General features: G+C 37.4%; 1 protein-coding gene across 1 annotated transcript in view; it reads left to right on the forward strand.

The window, feature by feature from the left end:
* The window catches only part of SCAMP1 (secretory carrier membrane protein 1), an 86,936-nt gene that overhangs the window by 49,953 nt on the left and 20,532 nt on the right, over positions 1–16,451 (forward strand). The window contains exons 5-6 of the mRNA XM_049766199.1: positions 1,754–1,882; positions 6,519–6,678. Coding sequence (XP_049622156.1) covers positions 1,754–1,882; positions 6,519–6,678 — 289 coding nt within the window. The remainder of the gene's footprint in view (positions 1–1,753; positions 1,883–6,518; positions 6,679–16,451) is intronic.

A 16,451-nucleotide genomic window follows, 5' to 3' on the forward strand; every position in this document is an offset into this window, starting at 1 on the left:
ATTCAGTCTTTGGGTGAGTAGGAATAATAATGTCTTTATGAGGAAGCCTGGGAAAGTGATAAGGCTAGGACAACAATGATTTCTTCCTTAATAAGTAAAGACTTACTGAGGACTTATTTCTGCCTTGCAGCAGAGAACATTTATAAGAGAAGAAATTTACGGCAAGAGAGATAACATAGTGGTAGGGTGTTTGCTTTGCAATTACAGCTGACCCAGGACGAATGGTGGTTTGAATTCCGCCAGCATCCCAGATGCCGCCAGATCCCAGATGCCTGCCAGGAGCAATTTCTGAGCACAGAGCCAGGAGTAACCCCAGAGTGCCACCGGGTGTGACACCCCTTCCCCCCAAAAGAAGAAATTTATTGTTTAAGTTGATATTTTTAGAATGCTAGTAACTAAAATATGACCTATTTCCTTAGGGTTGACATACAAGTATTTCCATCAAAGATATTTTAGTAAAAGTTGTTAATTACAGGTTGGCTTCTCTTAGAATCATTCCGTGAAGGGTTGATATAGTTCTAGAAACAGTCTTTAGGGCTTAGGACCTCATAGCTAGTGAGAGAGGAGCCTTTGTTCTTCACTCTTACCTGCTGCTTCTTAAATAGTATGAGAACTATAGGAACCACTTAAAGTTTAAAAAGAATGATAAATACTGGAGGCATATTAGAGAAAATGAAATAGGTTATACTATTGCCCTGTGTGAAAATCGCCCTCATCTTTGAGTAGTATTTAAAATCAAAATTTTAAGTTTTTAATAACTAAAATGAGGAAATGACCTGCTGTTACTATATTTACCCTGTTTTAAATAAAGTTTATTACTTGCTTTAATTTTAGCTTTTTTATTTCTGCTACCATTTCCAGCAAATTATTTTCAGTATAACTTTCTATGAACCCATTTTCACTCTTTACAGCTTAAGTTTGTTTTTCCTTCAAGTGTTTGAAGGTGCTATAATTCCTCGGGTGTCTTTGTTTCTTTTGACATGTTTTCTCACAGTTTTATGGCTTTCATACTCTTTTAATGATTTCTTTTGTAGACTGAGATTTCCACACTTGATTCTTTGGTATTGGTTAATCTGTTTCTTCATGGACTCATCCGTAGAAAGCCCATAATCATCAAAAACTGGTCTTACCTTTCCATATTGGATAGGAATTGTACATAAGCTTTAAGATTAAGAGGAAATTGTAGAGATTTTAAAATTGCATAGCTCCTACATGTGAGCTACATTTTAGGGATTTAAAAATCTTCTGTTTTTAGGACAATCAGTCATAGGATATTATGCCTTTGTGCTTATTCATATCAGTGCCAGTGTTAAAAGCCCCAAGGCCTTGTCACATGGCATGCTCCCCACTGTTGCCTTGTTCCCCAGCCACATGTTCTTTTTCATCTCTAGTTTCAATTATATATAAATAGTTCCTGATGAGCATTATATATTTGTGTGTGTTGTAATGGAAAATTCTTTTATGTATACTATAGTGATATTCAGGGAAAACATTTAAAAATATTAACTTTAACTTTCATGTAGAAATGTAGAGATGCAATGCTTCTTTCTGCAAAACATTCTTTTAAAAATGCATATTCTATAATGAAACAAAAAAATGGTAGTAGCACATATGGGCTATTGTCCAACGAATGCAGCTCAGCAGTAAAGCACCTGACCTGCATGTGTGAAGTGCTGTGATGCTCAGTACTGAAAAATATATCTGAAGCACATATTTTTGTTGATACAAATAACTTTTCCATTTTGATTTGCAGGCAGGAAAAATAATTGGCCACCTCTTCCTGACAATTTTCCTGTGGGACCTTGTTTTTATCAGGATTTTTCTGTAGACATTCCTGTAGAATTCCAAAAGACAGTGAAGATTATGTATTACTTATGGATGTGTGAGTATAAAATAAATTATATATTTGTTCAAATATTTTGTTTTCTGAAATTCATCTTTTCATCATTAAGATTTTCCTTTATCATAATTTTTGGATACATTCCATGTTTAAGCACTATAGAATTGTTCAATATATATTTATTCATTTTTCTTTTTTTAAATTAATATCTTTACTTAAACACCTTGATTACAAATATGATTGTAGAGGCAGGAATGTCTCTATAATTTAGTTCAAAGTTAGTAATGATTCTTCTCTTTGAAATCCATTTGCTTTGAAAAAATCATGGGTAGTAGTTTTTTGCAAGTGAAGACTGTTAAAACTCCTTAAATTTTTTGACTGCCTTTTAATTTAATTTTTTAATTTTTGATTATTTACTTTTTAATATAAAGTCTTTATTTAAGCACCATGATTACAAACATGATTGTAGTTGGGTTTCAGTCATGTACAGAACACCCCTCTTCACCATTCCCACCACCAGTGACCCCCCTCTGCCTCATTTTACTTCTCTCACTCATTAAGATGATCATGATAGTGGTTAGTGTAGTTATTTCCCTAACTGCCTTTTAATTTTATTTTTAGTTTTTTTATTAAGGAAATTTTAGATCTACCCAAGAGTACTTATGGATATACTATGCAGTGCTGGTGATTGAATTGTTATTTGTGATATGCAAGGCAAATGCCTTTATCCATGCTCATGACTGTTTTCTAAAGTAATACCATGTAATAACAAAATCATATTATTGTTTTATTAACTAGTTAAGTAATTTTTTTTTAGTTCTTGGAACACACACTGCAGTTCTCAGGCTTACTCCAGACTTTATATTCGGTATCACTCCTGGGTACTCCCAGGATACTATATTTAGGGTACCAGAGATGAAACTGGATTCAACTGATTGCAGTACAAGTACCTTAACTCCTGTACTATTTTTCTTGATCTATAAATATGATTTTTAAACACTTTATGTACAGTTAGCCTTTTATTTTCTAGTAGCATTGAATAATTATTTTATTGAAGGGGTGTTGAATAATTATTCTATTGAAAGAGCCTAATATAGAATGTTTGATTTGCTTTAATAGAACATTAGGATATATATTTTAGGCAGTGATACATTATTTTGAGTATAATTACAACATACTAAACACTAAGATAAAATGCAAAGCTCTAAACAATTTGCTGTATTCAGTTTTATTACAAACAGTAATCTTAGCTCTATTGAATATCGTTGTCTGTAGAAATAAGTGGCTATAATTAAACTTCTCACCTGTCAGCTGTTATATTAGTAGGTAATTTGTAGTGTATATTTTTGATGGAGAGGTTTGTATGTTTTTAACATAAGATTAGAAAGCAGCATTTTAGCTCCCTATGTAATTATTTTCTTCAAAATATCTTTAGAGCATGCTTTAAATATGTGAAGTTGCTTTGTAATGACAGAAGTTATTCATGATGATTAGTACCTTTTTGCTAGGGGATTGGGTGGCCTCTTGGGTAGTGCTCAGAAGGTTTGAAGATTCTTGCCAAGGATACATGGCTAGCTAAGCCAGAGGTTCAACTTGAGGAATGGAGGATGTGGTGCTGCTCAGGCCCTGGAGTGCTGGAGATCACCTAAACTACCCTAATAGTGCATAGTGTCCAAAACGGCCACACATGACTGTCCTTGGGGACTTTGGGGGCTGTACCAGGTGACGTTCAGAGGACATATAATGTCAAGGACTCAACATGGGTCAGCTCTGCAGCCCAGACATGTCTCTAACCCCCTTACTATTGTTCAATTAGCAAAGTTTTAGCAGTAGCCTTTTTTTTTTTTGAAATTTAATTATCAATAGAATACTTTTGCTGAAGCCCTGATGCCAATATATTGCATATTTTATACTGTCTTTATTCCATATATTTATATATATATTTATATATAGCTAATTGGTACATTATAGAATACATATTTCTTTTTTTCTTTTTCTTTTCTTTATTTATTTATCTATTTATTTATTTTGGTTTTTGGATCATACCTGGTAGCACTTAGGGGTTACTCCTGGCTCTATGCTGAGAAATCGCTCCTGGCAGGCACAAGGGACCATATGGGATGCCGGGATTCGAACCACTGTTCTTCTGCATGCAAGGCGAACACCCTACTTCCATGCTATCTCTCTGGCCCCAGAATACATATTCCTATGTAATTAGTGATGAATAAAAGATAGAACTTGTCCTAGCACTTAAGTAAAGTTTCTTTGACTTAGTAAAAAATACTTCATGGGTGAAATAGGGCATGGAAGGAAATTCTCTAAGGGATTTTGTAAATAGAGATTGAATGGTGAAGATAATTTTAAGTGACTGATTACCCGCTTCATTGTTCATTTCAAAGTAATTTTTATTAGAAATATGTAACTTTATATAGTTGTTTATCATTTTTGATAACCATGTTCATTTGTCATTTTTGTTCATTGTAGTCAAGAAAAGGCTTAATAGGTTTTAAGTTAGGGGTTGATGAGCTGCCTCATAGCGCTGGAGCCCTGAGTCAGATTCCTCTGGCAGTGCATGATGTGTGTCATAATCCCCCCAATCCCTGACTCTAGGTTAGGTGCTAATAGGAAAAAAAAAATTATCTAGTACAGTTCAGTATGTCTTTAAATTTCATAGTATGTATACTATTTTCAAGAAGTTATTTTTAGTTTATTTTCAAGTTTGTGATGTTTTTATATTACAATAATTATGACAAAAGTTAGCATTTATTGAGGATTTACTTTGTACCAGGTACATGCAGATTTTATTATTAAATCCTTTAAGTCAGGGATCTCAAACTCGTGGCCCGCAGGCCGCAAACAGCCCTTGTACAACATTTTGTGGCCCTGCCCTTGAGGAATCTTTTTCTGTTTTGTTTTGTTTTGTTTTGTTTTAGTTGTTTGGGTCACACCCCACAATGTTCAAGGCTTACTACTGACTTTGCACTCAAGGATCAACCCGACTTAGCCTCCTGCAGCCCCCAGGTAAATTGAGTTTGAGACCCCTGCTTTAAGTGGTATTGATGTTCTATATGTTATTGAGGGAACTAGAGGATTTTAATAACATGGCTAGTCAAAGGTTATAAAAACAGATGAGGGGGAGGTTTTCTGTCTTGACTCCAGAATCTAGATGCTCATGTTAGAACATTTACCAATCACCAGTGTGGATGTAACATTTTAACCAAAATATGATGAAAATTTGCTTTCAAATATGCTTTCAAAATTGAAGAAAATGTTTACTTCATAAATATTTTTACTTCACAAATTGAATGTAATCTTGATTAGCTCATTATATTATCCCTTTAACCCAAATGTTTTTACTTTTCCCCTGGAACTCCTATTAGAGTTTGTGTATTTGCCAAGGTATTAGAGAGCAAATTTAGAGGCACCTTTTAATATGTGATCAATCCTGTTTCATTACTTTTTTGATCATTTAGTTTTCTAAGTTTCTTAAATATATGCTGAGAGTTTAAATTTAAATTCACTAGATTTTCTACTTATTTTAATTCAAGTAGTAGTTGATGTGAGATAGCTTAGTTGGTAGAGCACTTACCTTGTATGTGTGAGGCCCTAATTTTATTCCCTGGCATTACAACAATCATATAGTTTGTTAGTATATTTTTCTTGTGTTGATAATTTACCTTGAACACTTTATTCAAAAAATCTTACATTCTACAGTTAATCAGTGAATAAATTTTTTAAAAGCCTTTTAAAAAAGTTCCCAACTGTAATGAGTACAATGTGGTTCTTTAGCATCATAGTATGGCTAGAGGTTTTGATTTATTAGGGAAAGTAATTAACAAAATCATGTTCAGAACATCTTAATTAAAAGGTCATCACAGGCCCGGAGAGATAGCACAGCAGTGTTTGCCTTGCAAGCAGCCGATCCAGGACCTAAGGTAGTTGGTTCGAATCCTGGTGTCCCATATGGTCCCCCGTGCCTGCCAGGAGCTATTTCTGAGCAGACAGCCAGGAGTAACCCCTGAGCACTGCCGGGTGTGGCCCAAAAACAAACAAACAAACAAACAAACAAACAAAAAAGGTCATCACAGCAGCTGAAAGGTTTCGTAATGTGCTTTTAAATTTTAATGTACGTTTTAATGTCTACTAATACAACAGTTTAAAAATGGTTGAAGCTGGAGAGAGAATTCTCAGGGCTGGAGCACATGCTTTGCATGCAGGAGTCCTGGGGTTCAATTCCTGCCACTGAACTTGGGTTAAACTGACACTCTTTTTTTTCTTGATCCCTACATAAAGAGACACATCACGTTTCCTGTTCACACAAAAAGCCCATTAGGTAGTTTTTCTCTGTAGCTGTTTTTTTTTTTTTTAGTTGTTGATGCAAGTTAAATGGAAAATTGACATATTTTCATTAGTTGCTTTTTATTATGTAACAAATGCTTTAAGAGAAGGCCAAAATAAGTTTTGCCAAGCAGCACATGTAATAGAAATCATTTTCCTGTGTAATTGTTCTCAAATCAAATGTATCTTAAGTAGCAGCAGTATTTTGAAAAGTATTGAATGGATACATGGGGTATAGTACATTTACTCTTAGAGAGTATATTTTTATTTGTAATTTATGTTGCATAAACTTCTGGATTGAATGTAAGCATTATTCTCTATTTGTTTTTTGATTCCACAGTTGACGCTGTGACACTGTTTCTAAATATCTTTGGATGCTTGGCTTGGTTTTGTGTTGATCCTGCGAGAGGGGTTGATTTTGGATTGAGTATCCTGTGGTTCTTGCTTTTTACTCCTTGTTCATTTGTCTGTTGGTACAGACCACTCTATGGAGCTTTCAGGTAAAATATTTTTACTTAAACATATGCTCTTTAAAATCTGTGTAGCTAATAATTTATAATTAAAGTTAAATAAAACACTGACATTTTCATCATTTTTTAATAATATAATCATTAGAAAATGTTTATATAAAACGTGCCTGTATGTTCATTGAATTTTTGTTTGTTGGTTTATTTTGGGGCCAAATGCGGTGGTGCTTAGAGGTTACTCCTGGCTCTGCACTCAGAAATTACTACTGGCAGCCTGAGAGGCAGACACCCTACCTGCTGGGCTATCGCTTTGGTCCCAGGTATTATACAGTCATAAAATCAAATTCTCCACATGAAAAGAAGATTAAATAGCACAATGCATGGAAAATGAGAGTAACCTCTGGTCTGAATATTTCTAACAGATTCTGTCCTAGGGCTAGACTGTAGCTCAGGAAGTACATGCCTTGAAGAATTTGATGGGTAGTTTTGGTTGGATAGATGGAGAGAGTAAGGCCTTTCTCTTGCGTGTGGCCTACCTGGGTTTGATTACTGGCATCTCATATGGTCCCCTGAGCCTGACAGGAGTGAGTGATTCCTGAGCACAGAGCCAGGTGTGGCCCCAAAACAAACAAACAAAAAATCTGTTCTCTGATTACTTTAAAAAAATGTTCTCTTTACTCCCTGAAATAAGGAACCTCTAGTGCTGAGTATAGTTTAACTCTTGAACTGAAGTAAGGTATGTATGCATGATATATTTATGTTGAATCACTTTCACCTAGTAATTGGGTAATTACAAGGTTATTGTAATTTCTATTTCAGTTTTTCAGAAGGCAGCTAATATTTAAAAGCTATTTAGTCTTTGGCCAGTGATAAAACCCACAGTTCAAGCACTTGTCTTGCATGTGTGAAATTCTGGGATTGATCTATGGCACTGAACAAAAAAAACGAGGGATAGGTTAATATACACTGAATATTTTAATTAGTCATTAGGGTTATGCATGTTCAGTTTAAACAATGGTAGAACTTACACTTATTTCATATCATAACTGCTTTGTAGGATATTCATAAGTCTTAAGGAAAATCAGGCTCTTAAGATTAAATTTTGGAGTACCTGGATTAGTAAATTACTAATCTTTCTGTTTTGTGGTTTGATCATAAAAATTTTGGGAGTAGGAACATTTTTTTTTTTTAATTTTGGGCCATACCCAGTGATGCTCAGGGGTTACTCCTGACTATTCACTCAGAAATTGCTCCTGGTTTGGGGGTACATATGGGATGCCTGGGGATTGAACCGTGATTCATCCTGGGTCAGCCACATGCAAGGCAAATGCCCTACTGCTATGCCATTGCTCCGGCCCCTTGTTGTATTTTTTTTTAAAGAAATGCTTGGATGTGCTGAATTGCTGGTTTAGATTAAACTTTTTTAACTAAGGAGTAAATGAACAGTTTTACTAGGTAATACATATTGTTCAGATGATATATTTGAAAAATTAGCATATTCAACTTAATTTTTTCAGATATTACAGTTTTGTTTAGCCAGAATTTATATCAAATTCTTCTTACAACGGAATTACAAACCATTTACAAAAATATATAAACAGATTGGGGATAATAAACATGGGGAGAAATTTAGAGAACTTGGAGAGTGAAAGTCATTCAATAGAATATGTTAAAAATAAAAGGAAAGGAAAGAAGAAAGCTTAAGGATAAAGAGAAGGAAAGAAACTTTGGAAGTATTTTAATGTGGGCAGTCAAAGTTGAAGACCCAGGGGCCGGAGAGATAGCACAGTGGTAGGGTGTTTGCCTTGCACACAGGATGATGGTGGTTCGAATCCCGGCGTCCCATGTGGTTCCCCGTGCCTGCCAGGAGCAGTTTCTGAGTGTAAAGCCAGAAGTAATCCCTGAGTGCTGCCGGGTGTGACCCAAAAACCAAACAAACAAACAAACAAAAATAAAGTTGAAGGCCTGTATAGTTATAGTTAGAATAAAATGATCTGACTGAGAAATGATAGTCTAGAGGAGAAATAATTATTGCTTTTCATTATTATTATAGTCTGATTCACCCTCTTTTCATCTTTTCCTTTGAACAGAAAGTGTTCTTTTTTTATTTCTCTAAAAGTATTTGCTTTATTATATTTTATTTTCATTTTTAGTGACTCTCAATCTAGAATTATTCTTTCATTTTGTGTGTTTTACCCTCAGTTGACTTAATTTTTCCCATATTACTTGCTCAATTTAATTCTTCACAAATTGTTTTTCACATTTTTTTTAAATAAAAAAAAAATTTTTGGGGGCCACACCCTGCGGTGCTCAGGGGTGACTCCTGGCTGTCTGCTCAGAAATAGCTCCTGGCAGGCACAGGGGACCATATGGGACACCAGGATCCGAACCAACCACCTTTGGTCCTGGATCAGCTGCTTGCAAGGCAAACGCCGCTGTGCTATCTCTCCGGGCCCTAAAATAAAATATTTAAGCACTATAATTACAAGCATGATTATATTTGGATTTCAGTCATGAACAGAACACTCCCCCTTCACCAGTGTAACATTCCCATCACCAATGCCCCCATCCCTTGTTCCCCAACCCTGCCTGTATTCAAGACAAGCATTCTACTTCTCTTCCTCATTAACATTGTCATGATAGTTGTTAGTGTAGTTATTTCCCTACTGCACCACTACTCTTTGTGGTGAGCTTCATATTGTGAGCCGATCCTTCTGGCCCTCATATTTAATGTCTCTGGGGAGTATTACAATAATGTCCTTAATTTTCCTTAAAATCCATCGATTTGGGTCGGCGAGGTGGCGTTAGAGGTAAGGTGTCTGCCTTGCAAGTGCTAGCCAAGGAAGGACCGCGGTTCGATCCCCCGGCGTCCCATATGGTCCCCCCAAGCCAGGGGCAATTTCTGAGCACTTGGCTTAGCCAAGAGTAACCCCTGAGCATCAAATGGGTGTGGCCGGGAAAAAAAAAACAAACAACCATAGATCAATGAGACTATACTGTGTCTGTCTCTCTCCCTCTGACTTATTTCACTCAGCATAATAGATTCCATGTACATCCACATATAGGAAAATTTCATGATTTCATCTCTCTTGATGGGCTGCATAATATTCCATATTCCATATATTCCATATGTACCACAGTTTCTTTAGCCATTCATTTGTTGAAGGGCATCTTGGTTGTTTCCAGAGTCTGGCTATTGTAAATAGCACTGCAATGAATATAGGTGTGAGGAAGGGATTTTTGAATTGTATTTTTGTGTTGCTAGGTTATATCCCTTGGAGTGGTATAGCTGGATCATATGGGAGCTCAATTTCCAGTTTTTTGAGGATATTGTTTTCCATAAAGGCTGGACTAGATGGCATTCCCACCAGCAGTGAATAAGAGTTCCTTTCTCACCTCATCCCGGCCAGCACTGCTTGTTCTCGTTCTTTGTTATGTGCGCCAGTCTCTGTGACATGAGATGGTACCTCATAGTTGTTCTGATTCGCATCTCCCTGATGATTAGTGATGTGGAACATTTTTCATGTGTCTTTTGGCCATTTGTATTTCTTCTTTGAGGAAGTGTCCTGTTCATTTCTTCTCCCCATTTTTTGATGGGGTTAGATGTTTTTTCTTGTAAAGTTGTCAGTGCCTTGTATATTTTTGATATTAGCCCCTTATCTGAAAGGTTTTGGGTAAATAGTTTCTCCCATTCAGTAGGTGGCTCTTGAATCCTAGGCACTGTTTCCTTTGACATGCAGAAGCTTCTCAGCTTAATAAATTCCCATCTGTTGTTCTCTGCTTCCACTTGTTTGGAGAGTGCTGTTTCTTCCTTGAAGATGCCTTTAGTCTCAATGTCATGCAGTGTTTTACCTAAGTGTTGATTTATATACCTTATGGTTTCAGGCCTGATATCAATGTCTTTAATCCATTTGGATTTTATCTTTGAGCATGGTGTTTTTTAGATAGATGGAGGTCTGAGTTCACTTTTTTGCAAGTGGCTTAACCAGTTATGCCAACACCACTTGTTGAAGAGGCTTTTCTTGCTCCACTTTGGATTTCTTGCCCCTTTATCAAAAATTGATTGTATGTTTGGGGAACATTCTCTGAATACTCAAATCTATTCCACTGATCTGAGGGTCTATCTTTATTCCAGTACTATGCTGTTTAAATAACTATTGCTTTGTAATACAATTTAACATTAGGGAAAGTAATGCCTCCAGTATTCCTTTTCCCAAGGATTGCTTTAGCTATTCGTATGTTTATTGTTCCAAATGAATTTCAGGAGTGTTTGATCCACTTCTTTGAAGAATGTCATGGGTATTTTTAGAGGGATTGCATTAAATCTATACAATGCTTTGGGGGGTATTGCCATTTTAATGATGTTAATCCTGCCAATCCATGAGTAGGGTATGTGCCTCTATTTCCTTGTGTCCTCTTTTATTTCTTAAAGCAATGTTTTGTAGTTTGCTTTGTATAGGTCCTTCATATCTTTAGTTGATTCCAAGATATTTGAGTTTGTATTTCACTAATGTGAGTGGGATTGTCTTTTAAAGTCCATTTCTTCTCTATTAGTGTATAAGAAGGCCATTGATCTATTTTTTTTTGGGGGGGGGACACAGTGACACTCAGGCGTTACTCCTGGCTATGTGCTCAGAAATTGCTAAACTGCTATTCGTCCTAGGTCAGCTAAGTGCCCCTGCCTCTGCACCACCGCTCCAGCCCCCAAAACATTAAATTTTAAGTTTTCCACCTTAATTTGGTTTCTTTATTTTATACACGTGCATGTAAAACTGACTCCCTTGCTCTCTTGCTCTCCCACTCTCCCTCCTCCAACTCTCTCTATTCACTGCATAATAATCTCTGGCAGTTATCAGTATCTTCTCTTTGTACATATGTAGGATTTTTTTAATTTTTTTTAGATTTCATGTATAAATGAGCTCATTTTTTCCCCCTTTCAGTTTACTTCCTTGCTTTCTGTGGCTCCCTTGATTATTTTTCTTTGTTTGAATTAGTTATTCCTTGCTCCCTTTCTCTCCCAATAATGAGAGCCATGGGCTCCACAACAGACTTATATTCCTGTCTTGAATACCTTCTTGTAACATTTCTTGAAAGATTTAGATGCTGATAAAATATTTCCTCAGTTTTGTGTGTATTGTTAGTATTCTTGAATCTCTTGTCTCATAACTTTTGTAGAATTTTATTGTATCTTTAGAAATACCTATTTATCTTTGAAATTTCTTTTTCTGAAATCTATTAATGTACTGATAAAACACAACTGCTGTTGGATGCTCTGCCATTTTTTTCTACTCTTTTTAATTCCTACATTTCAGTTTGTGTAATTTCAAGTTCAAATTAGTTGTTTTTAAGATACTGATGTGCCTTTCATCAAAAAAGTCAAATTTATTTCTGTTAATATATTTTTCCTAAAGCTTTCTCCATTTTGTTTTCCTCCTGCTTAAATATAAACTGAAATTTCTTTTTTTTTTTTTTTTTTTGGTTTTTGGGCCACACCTGGCAGTGCTCAGGGGTTACTCCTGGCTGTCTGCTCAGAAATAGCTCCTGGCAGGCACGGGGGACCATATGGGACACCGGGATTCCAACCAACCACCTTTGGTCCTGGATCGGCTGCTTGCAAGGCAAACGCCTTTGTGCTATCTCTCCGGGCCCAAACTGAAATTTCTTTTAATGAATTTCTTGGCAGTTCTTGGGAGACCATGTGAGCCAGGATTGAACTCTGGCCTCCTGCATGCAAAGACATGTACTCAGCCTGACCCTTTCATCTCTTCCCTTCCCCCCTCCTTCAGCTGTGCTCTGGTCTAGTCTTATTTCTAGTTCTGTTCTCAGGTGGGGTTCTATCCTGGTGAGGCTCTGGGGATCATGAAATTCTGAGGATGAATTTAGGGTCAGTTACATACAAGGCAAATACCTTAACCCCTGTACTCTCCAATCTTTCTTGTTTTTATTGATGTGGTTTAATTTCTTGCTCAAAACTTAGCACCTTTAGATAATAGAGACTGTGGGGCTGGAGCACAGTGGTAGGGCATTCGGTAGGGTGTTTGCCTTGCTGGACAGACCCACTGGGGTTCAATACCCAGCATCCCATATGGTTCCCCGAGCCTGCCAGGAGCAATTTATGAGCGCAGAGTGAGGAGTAACCCCTGAGCACCACTGGCGATAGCCCAAAAAACAGACAGACAGACAGGAAGGAGGGAGGGAGAGCATAATCTTGCATACAATATGCTAAAATTTGTTGTGGTCTGAGATCTAGCCAATGATTTTATTTTCTAAAAATTAGTTATTTGGGGCAGGAGCAGTGGTGTGGAGCGGTAAGGCATCTGCCTTGCCGGCACTAGCCACTGTTCGATCCCCCAGCGTCCCATATGGTTGCCCAAGCCATTGAGCGATTTCTGAGCACATAGCCAGGAGTAACCCCTGAGCGTCACCATTATTTGTCCAAAAAAAAAAAAAACCCAAAACAACAACAAAAAGAATTAGTTACTTGAAGAGAGGGCTGGAGAGAATTTTGGCATGAAGGTGTATGTTTTTCATATGATCTATTTGAGTCTATTCTTAGCACCACATGGGGGAAGCTTTGAAGACTCAGGCAATCAGTGGCATTGAAGGGCTGAGCAGCACTGCATCATTGGGTCCTCAACATGGAATTGCTAGCCCAGGTTGCTGAATATGGTCAGGATTACTTGGGAAGCAACAAATGAGTTTTCTGTTGGGGGAAATGACTAAAAGAGCTGGAGTGCTTGCTTTGCATGTCGGAGCCACTGCATTGCCAGATTAGACCTCCAAGTACTGATGTTCCTCCTCAAAAAGTTAGTTGTGGTACTTAAACGTAATTTAAAAGGGGCTGAGTAATAACTAGCATTAGCAGGGGCCAGAGAGATAGGATGGAGGTAATACATTTGCCTTGCATGCAGAAGGTCAGTGGTTCGAATTCCGGCATTCCATATGGTCCCCCGAGCCTGCCAGAGCGATTTCTGAGCGTAGAACCAGGAGTAACCCCTGTGCGTTGCCAGGTATGATCCAAAAACCAGAAGAAAAAAAAAGACTAGCATTAGCTACTTGCTCTTGCTCCTCTTATCTCCCCTCTTCCCTCTCCTAACCCTCCTCCCTCCCCTGCCCCTACTCCCACTCCCTCCTCTTCCTTTTCCTCCTCCCCTCCCTAATGTGGTGGAGGGAACGGTGGTGGAGGGAACCCTTAGTTCTTTGTTGAGTCCAAGAGATTTTTTCCCATTAACTTGGTTCATTCCTTTGCTTTGTTCCTTTATATGCCATATGTATTTTTCCTTCTAGTCCTTCTTTTCTTTTCTTTTTTTTTTTTTTTTTTTTTTGGTTTTTGGTTTTTGGTTTTTGGGTCACACCTGGCAGTGTTCACGGGTTACTCCTGGTTCTATGCTCAGAAATCGCTCCTGGCAGGCTCAGGGGACCATATGGGATGCCTGGATTCGAACCACCAACCTTCTTCTTTCAAGGCAAACGCTTTACCTCCATGCTATCTCTCCGGCCCCTAGTCTTTATTTTCTTATTAGCTGTAAAGTATCTCTTTTAGCCTGCTGCAGTATTTTAAAAGGAATAAATTTGGGTAGCTGGAGAGAGGGTATAGTGGGTAAAGCACTTGCCTTGCATGTGACAAATCTGGGTTTGAGCTCTGGAATCACGTGTGCTTCACCATGTTTGACAGAAGTGGTCCCTGAGCATAGACCAGTATTAAGCTCGAAGCACCAACAGTGCCTCCACCCACTGAAAACAAAATTATAAAAGGGGGTACATTTTTGTTTCCATATTTTGGCCACACCTTAAGTGTTTAGTGGTCACTTGTGGTGCTGGGTATCAAACATGGGCCTCATACATATAAATGCAATGCCCTCTGAGCTAGTTCTCTAGCCCTAAAAGGGAGTCTTTGAAGAACTCGAAATTATTGCAAAGGAAACTACAATTTAGTCTCCATTATAGAATTTATAACAATCTTTAAACACCACATTGAGTATTTACATTATTTTAATTTAAATAGTTTTTCATGTTGATAGATAATTAGCTTTCTGAGATTAAAATAGAGGATGTACTCAAAGATAATAACATTGAATAATTTAATCACATGCTTAGGTACATTAGCTTTATAAATAGAGTCAGCAATTCTATTACTGGCTGAGTATTGGGGTCACTTTGCTCAATCTATTTATTCATCAGTAAAATTGAGTCAGTATTAGTGTTTGTTAATTATGTAAGCACTATTTTGGCAATGCATATGTTGGCTATTGTAATGACACATAATTGACAAATCTGATATGTTACAAAATCCAGAGTAATGTAAATAAAGTACAAGCAAGGCTTGTGGGCTGGGTTCAAAATTCCATTACATGTGAACTCTACAGAGTTCAGGGACTAGCATTCTATTTTTCTCATTTAGACTAGAAGTCATTCTGAATAGTTTTAACACCACAGACTCCATTTTCTGAAATCTAAAATATTTAAGCCCTTGCCAGAGCAACAGTACAGAGAATAGGGTGCTTGCCTTGCACGTGGCAAACCCAGGTTTGATCCCTGACATCCGTATGGTCTCCTGAGCTTGCCAGTACATTCTCAAAGGCTAAAGCTGAAATAATTTGAGCAATAAAAATGTCTGATAGTTTGATTTTAACCTAATGAAAAAAAATCCAATAATAATGAATAAATGTAGGTGATGGCACAAATCATTCTTAAATATTTCCAAATAAATATGGGTTACATAGGCCAGAGAGATAGCACAGCAGTAGGCCATTTGCCTTGCATGCAGCCAATTCAGGACAGACAGTGGTTTGAATCCCGGCATCCCATATGGTCCGCACACCCATACCTGGCAGGAGTGATTTCTGAGTACAGAGGAAGAGTATCCCCTGAGCCACTGTGTGTGACCCGAAAACATATATATTCCCACCTCTAATTATATTTATATATATATATATAATTAAATTTTCCTTGGAGTTGAAGTATAATTTTGATTATAACTTTGTGACTTGTCACAAAAGCTGAACATTTGTTTGCCAGGCAGATAAAGGGTCATGCTGGGCAATCTAGGCAGAGTCCAAATAACGAGCATTGAGGTAGCAAAACATTTCATTCATTAGCCCATAGCAATTGGAATGGAGATTCTTTGTGTGTTGAGAGATGCATATGTTATATTTATCCAGTTGAAACATATTAAGAGGTACATGTTTCTCCTAGGGAGCTTTATAGTAAAAGTAGGCTTAAAGCAACAGAGTAGCTGTATAAACAGAAATGACTAATACTGAAAAGCCAAGGATAAAGTGTCTATGAATGTTCCTTAGTGTCAAATGATTTTTCAAGCAGAGAGAGAAAGAGACTTAAGGAATTTGGAAATTCACAGCAGATATGAGGAGAAGCCAATTTAGAGTGCAGTGAGAAGGAAATAAGAAAGGCAGTGTAGAGGAAATCAGTTGCAGAATAATCATTCAAGAGTTATAAAGGAGGGAGGAAGTTTAATGGGCAACTGGGTTAATGACCCTTACTGTGTTTTTGTAGGGACAAGAATTCCATTCCTGGCACTCTACTGCATGTCTCCCTTTCTCAGTATCTTCGGGAATAGCCTGGAGGTTCCCAGATATTGCCAACTGTGGCCCTGGTGATCTCTGAGTACTTCTGGGTAGGCCTATTGACACCCACTACTGTTGGGTCCATCAGTGTTGTATTACAGCCCTGAGCAGTTGAAAGATGCCCATCTGGCCACCTATTGCTACAGTGACCTCCAAACTCCATGGCCAAATAACAAAAGAACGAACTACTTTGAAAATAAGACTTGTAGGACCGGAGAGATA

This window comes from Suncus etruscus, chromosome 2 (genome assembly GCF_024139225.1).
Source record: "Suncus etruscus isolate mSunEtr1 chromosome 2, mSunEtr1.pri.cur, whole genome shotgun sequence".
Taxonomy (NCBI): Eukaryota; Metazoa; Chordata; class Mammalia; order Eulipotyphla; family Soricidae; genus Suncus; species Suncus etruscus.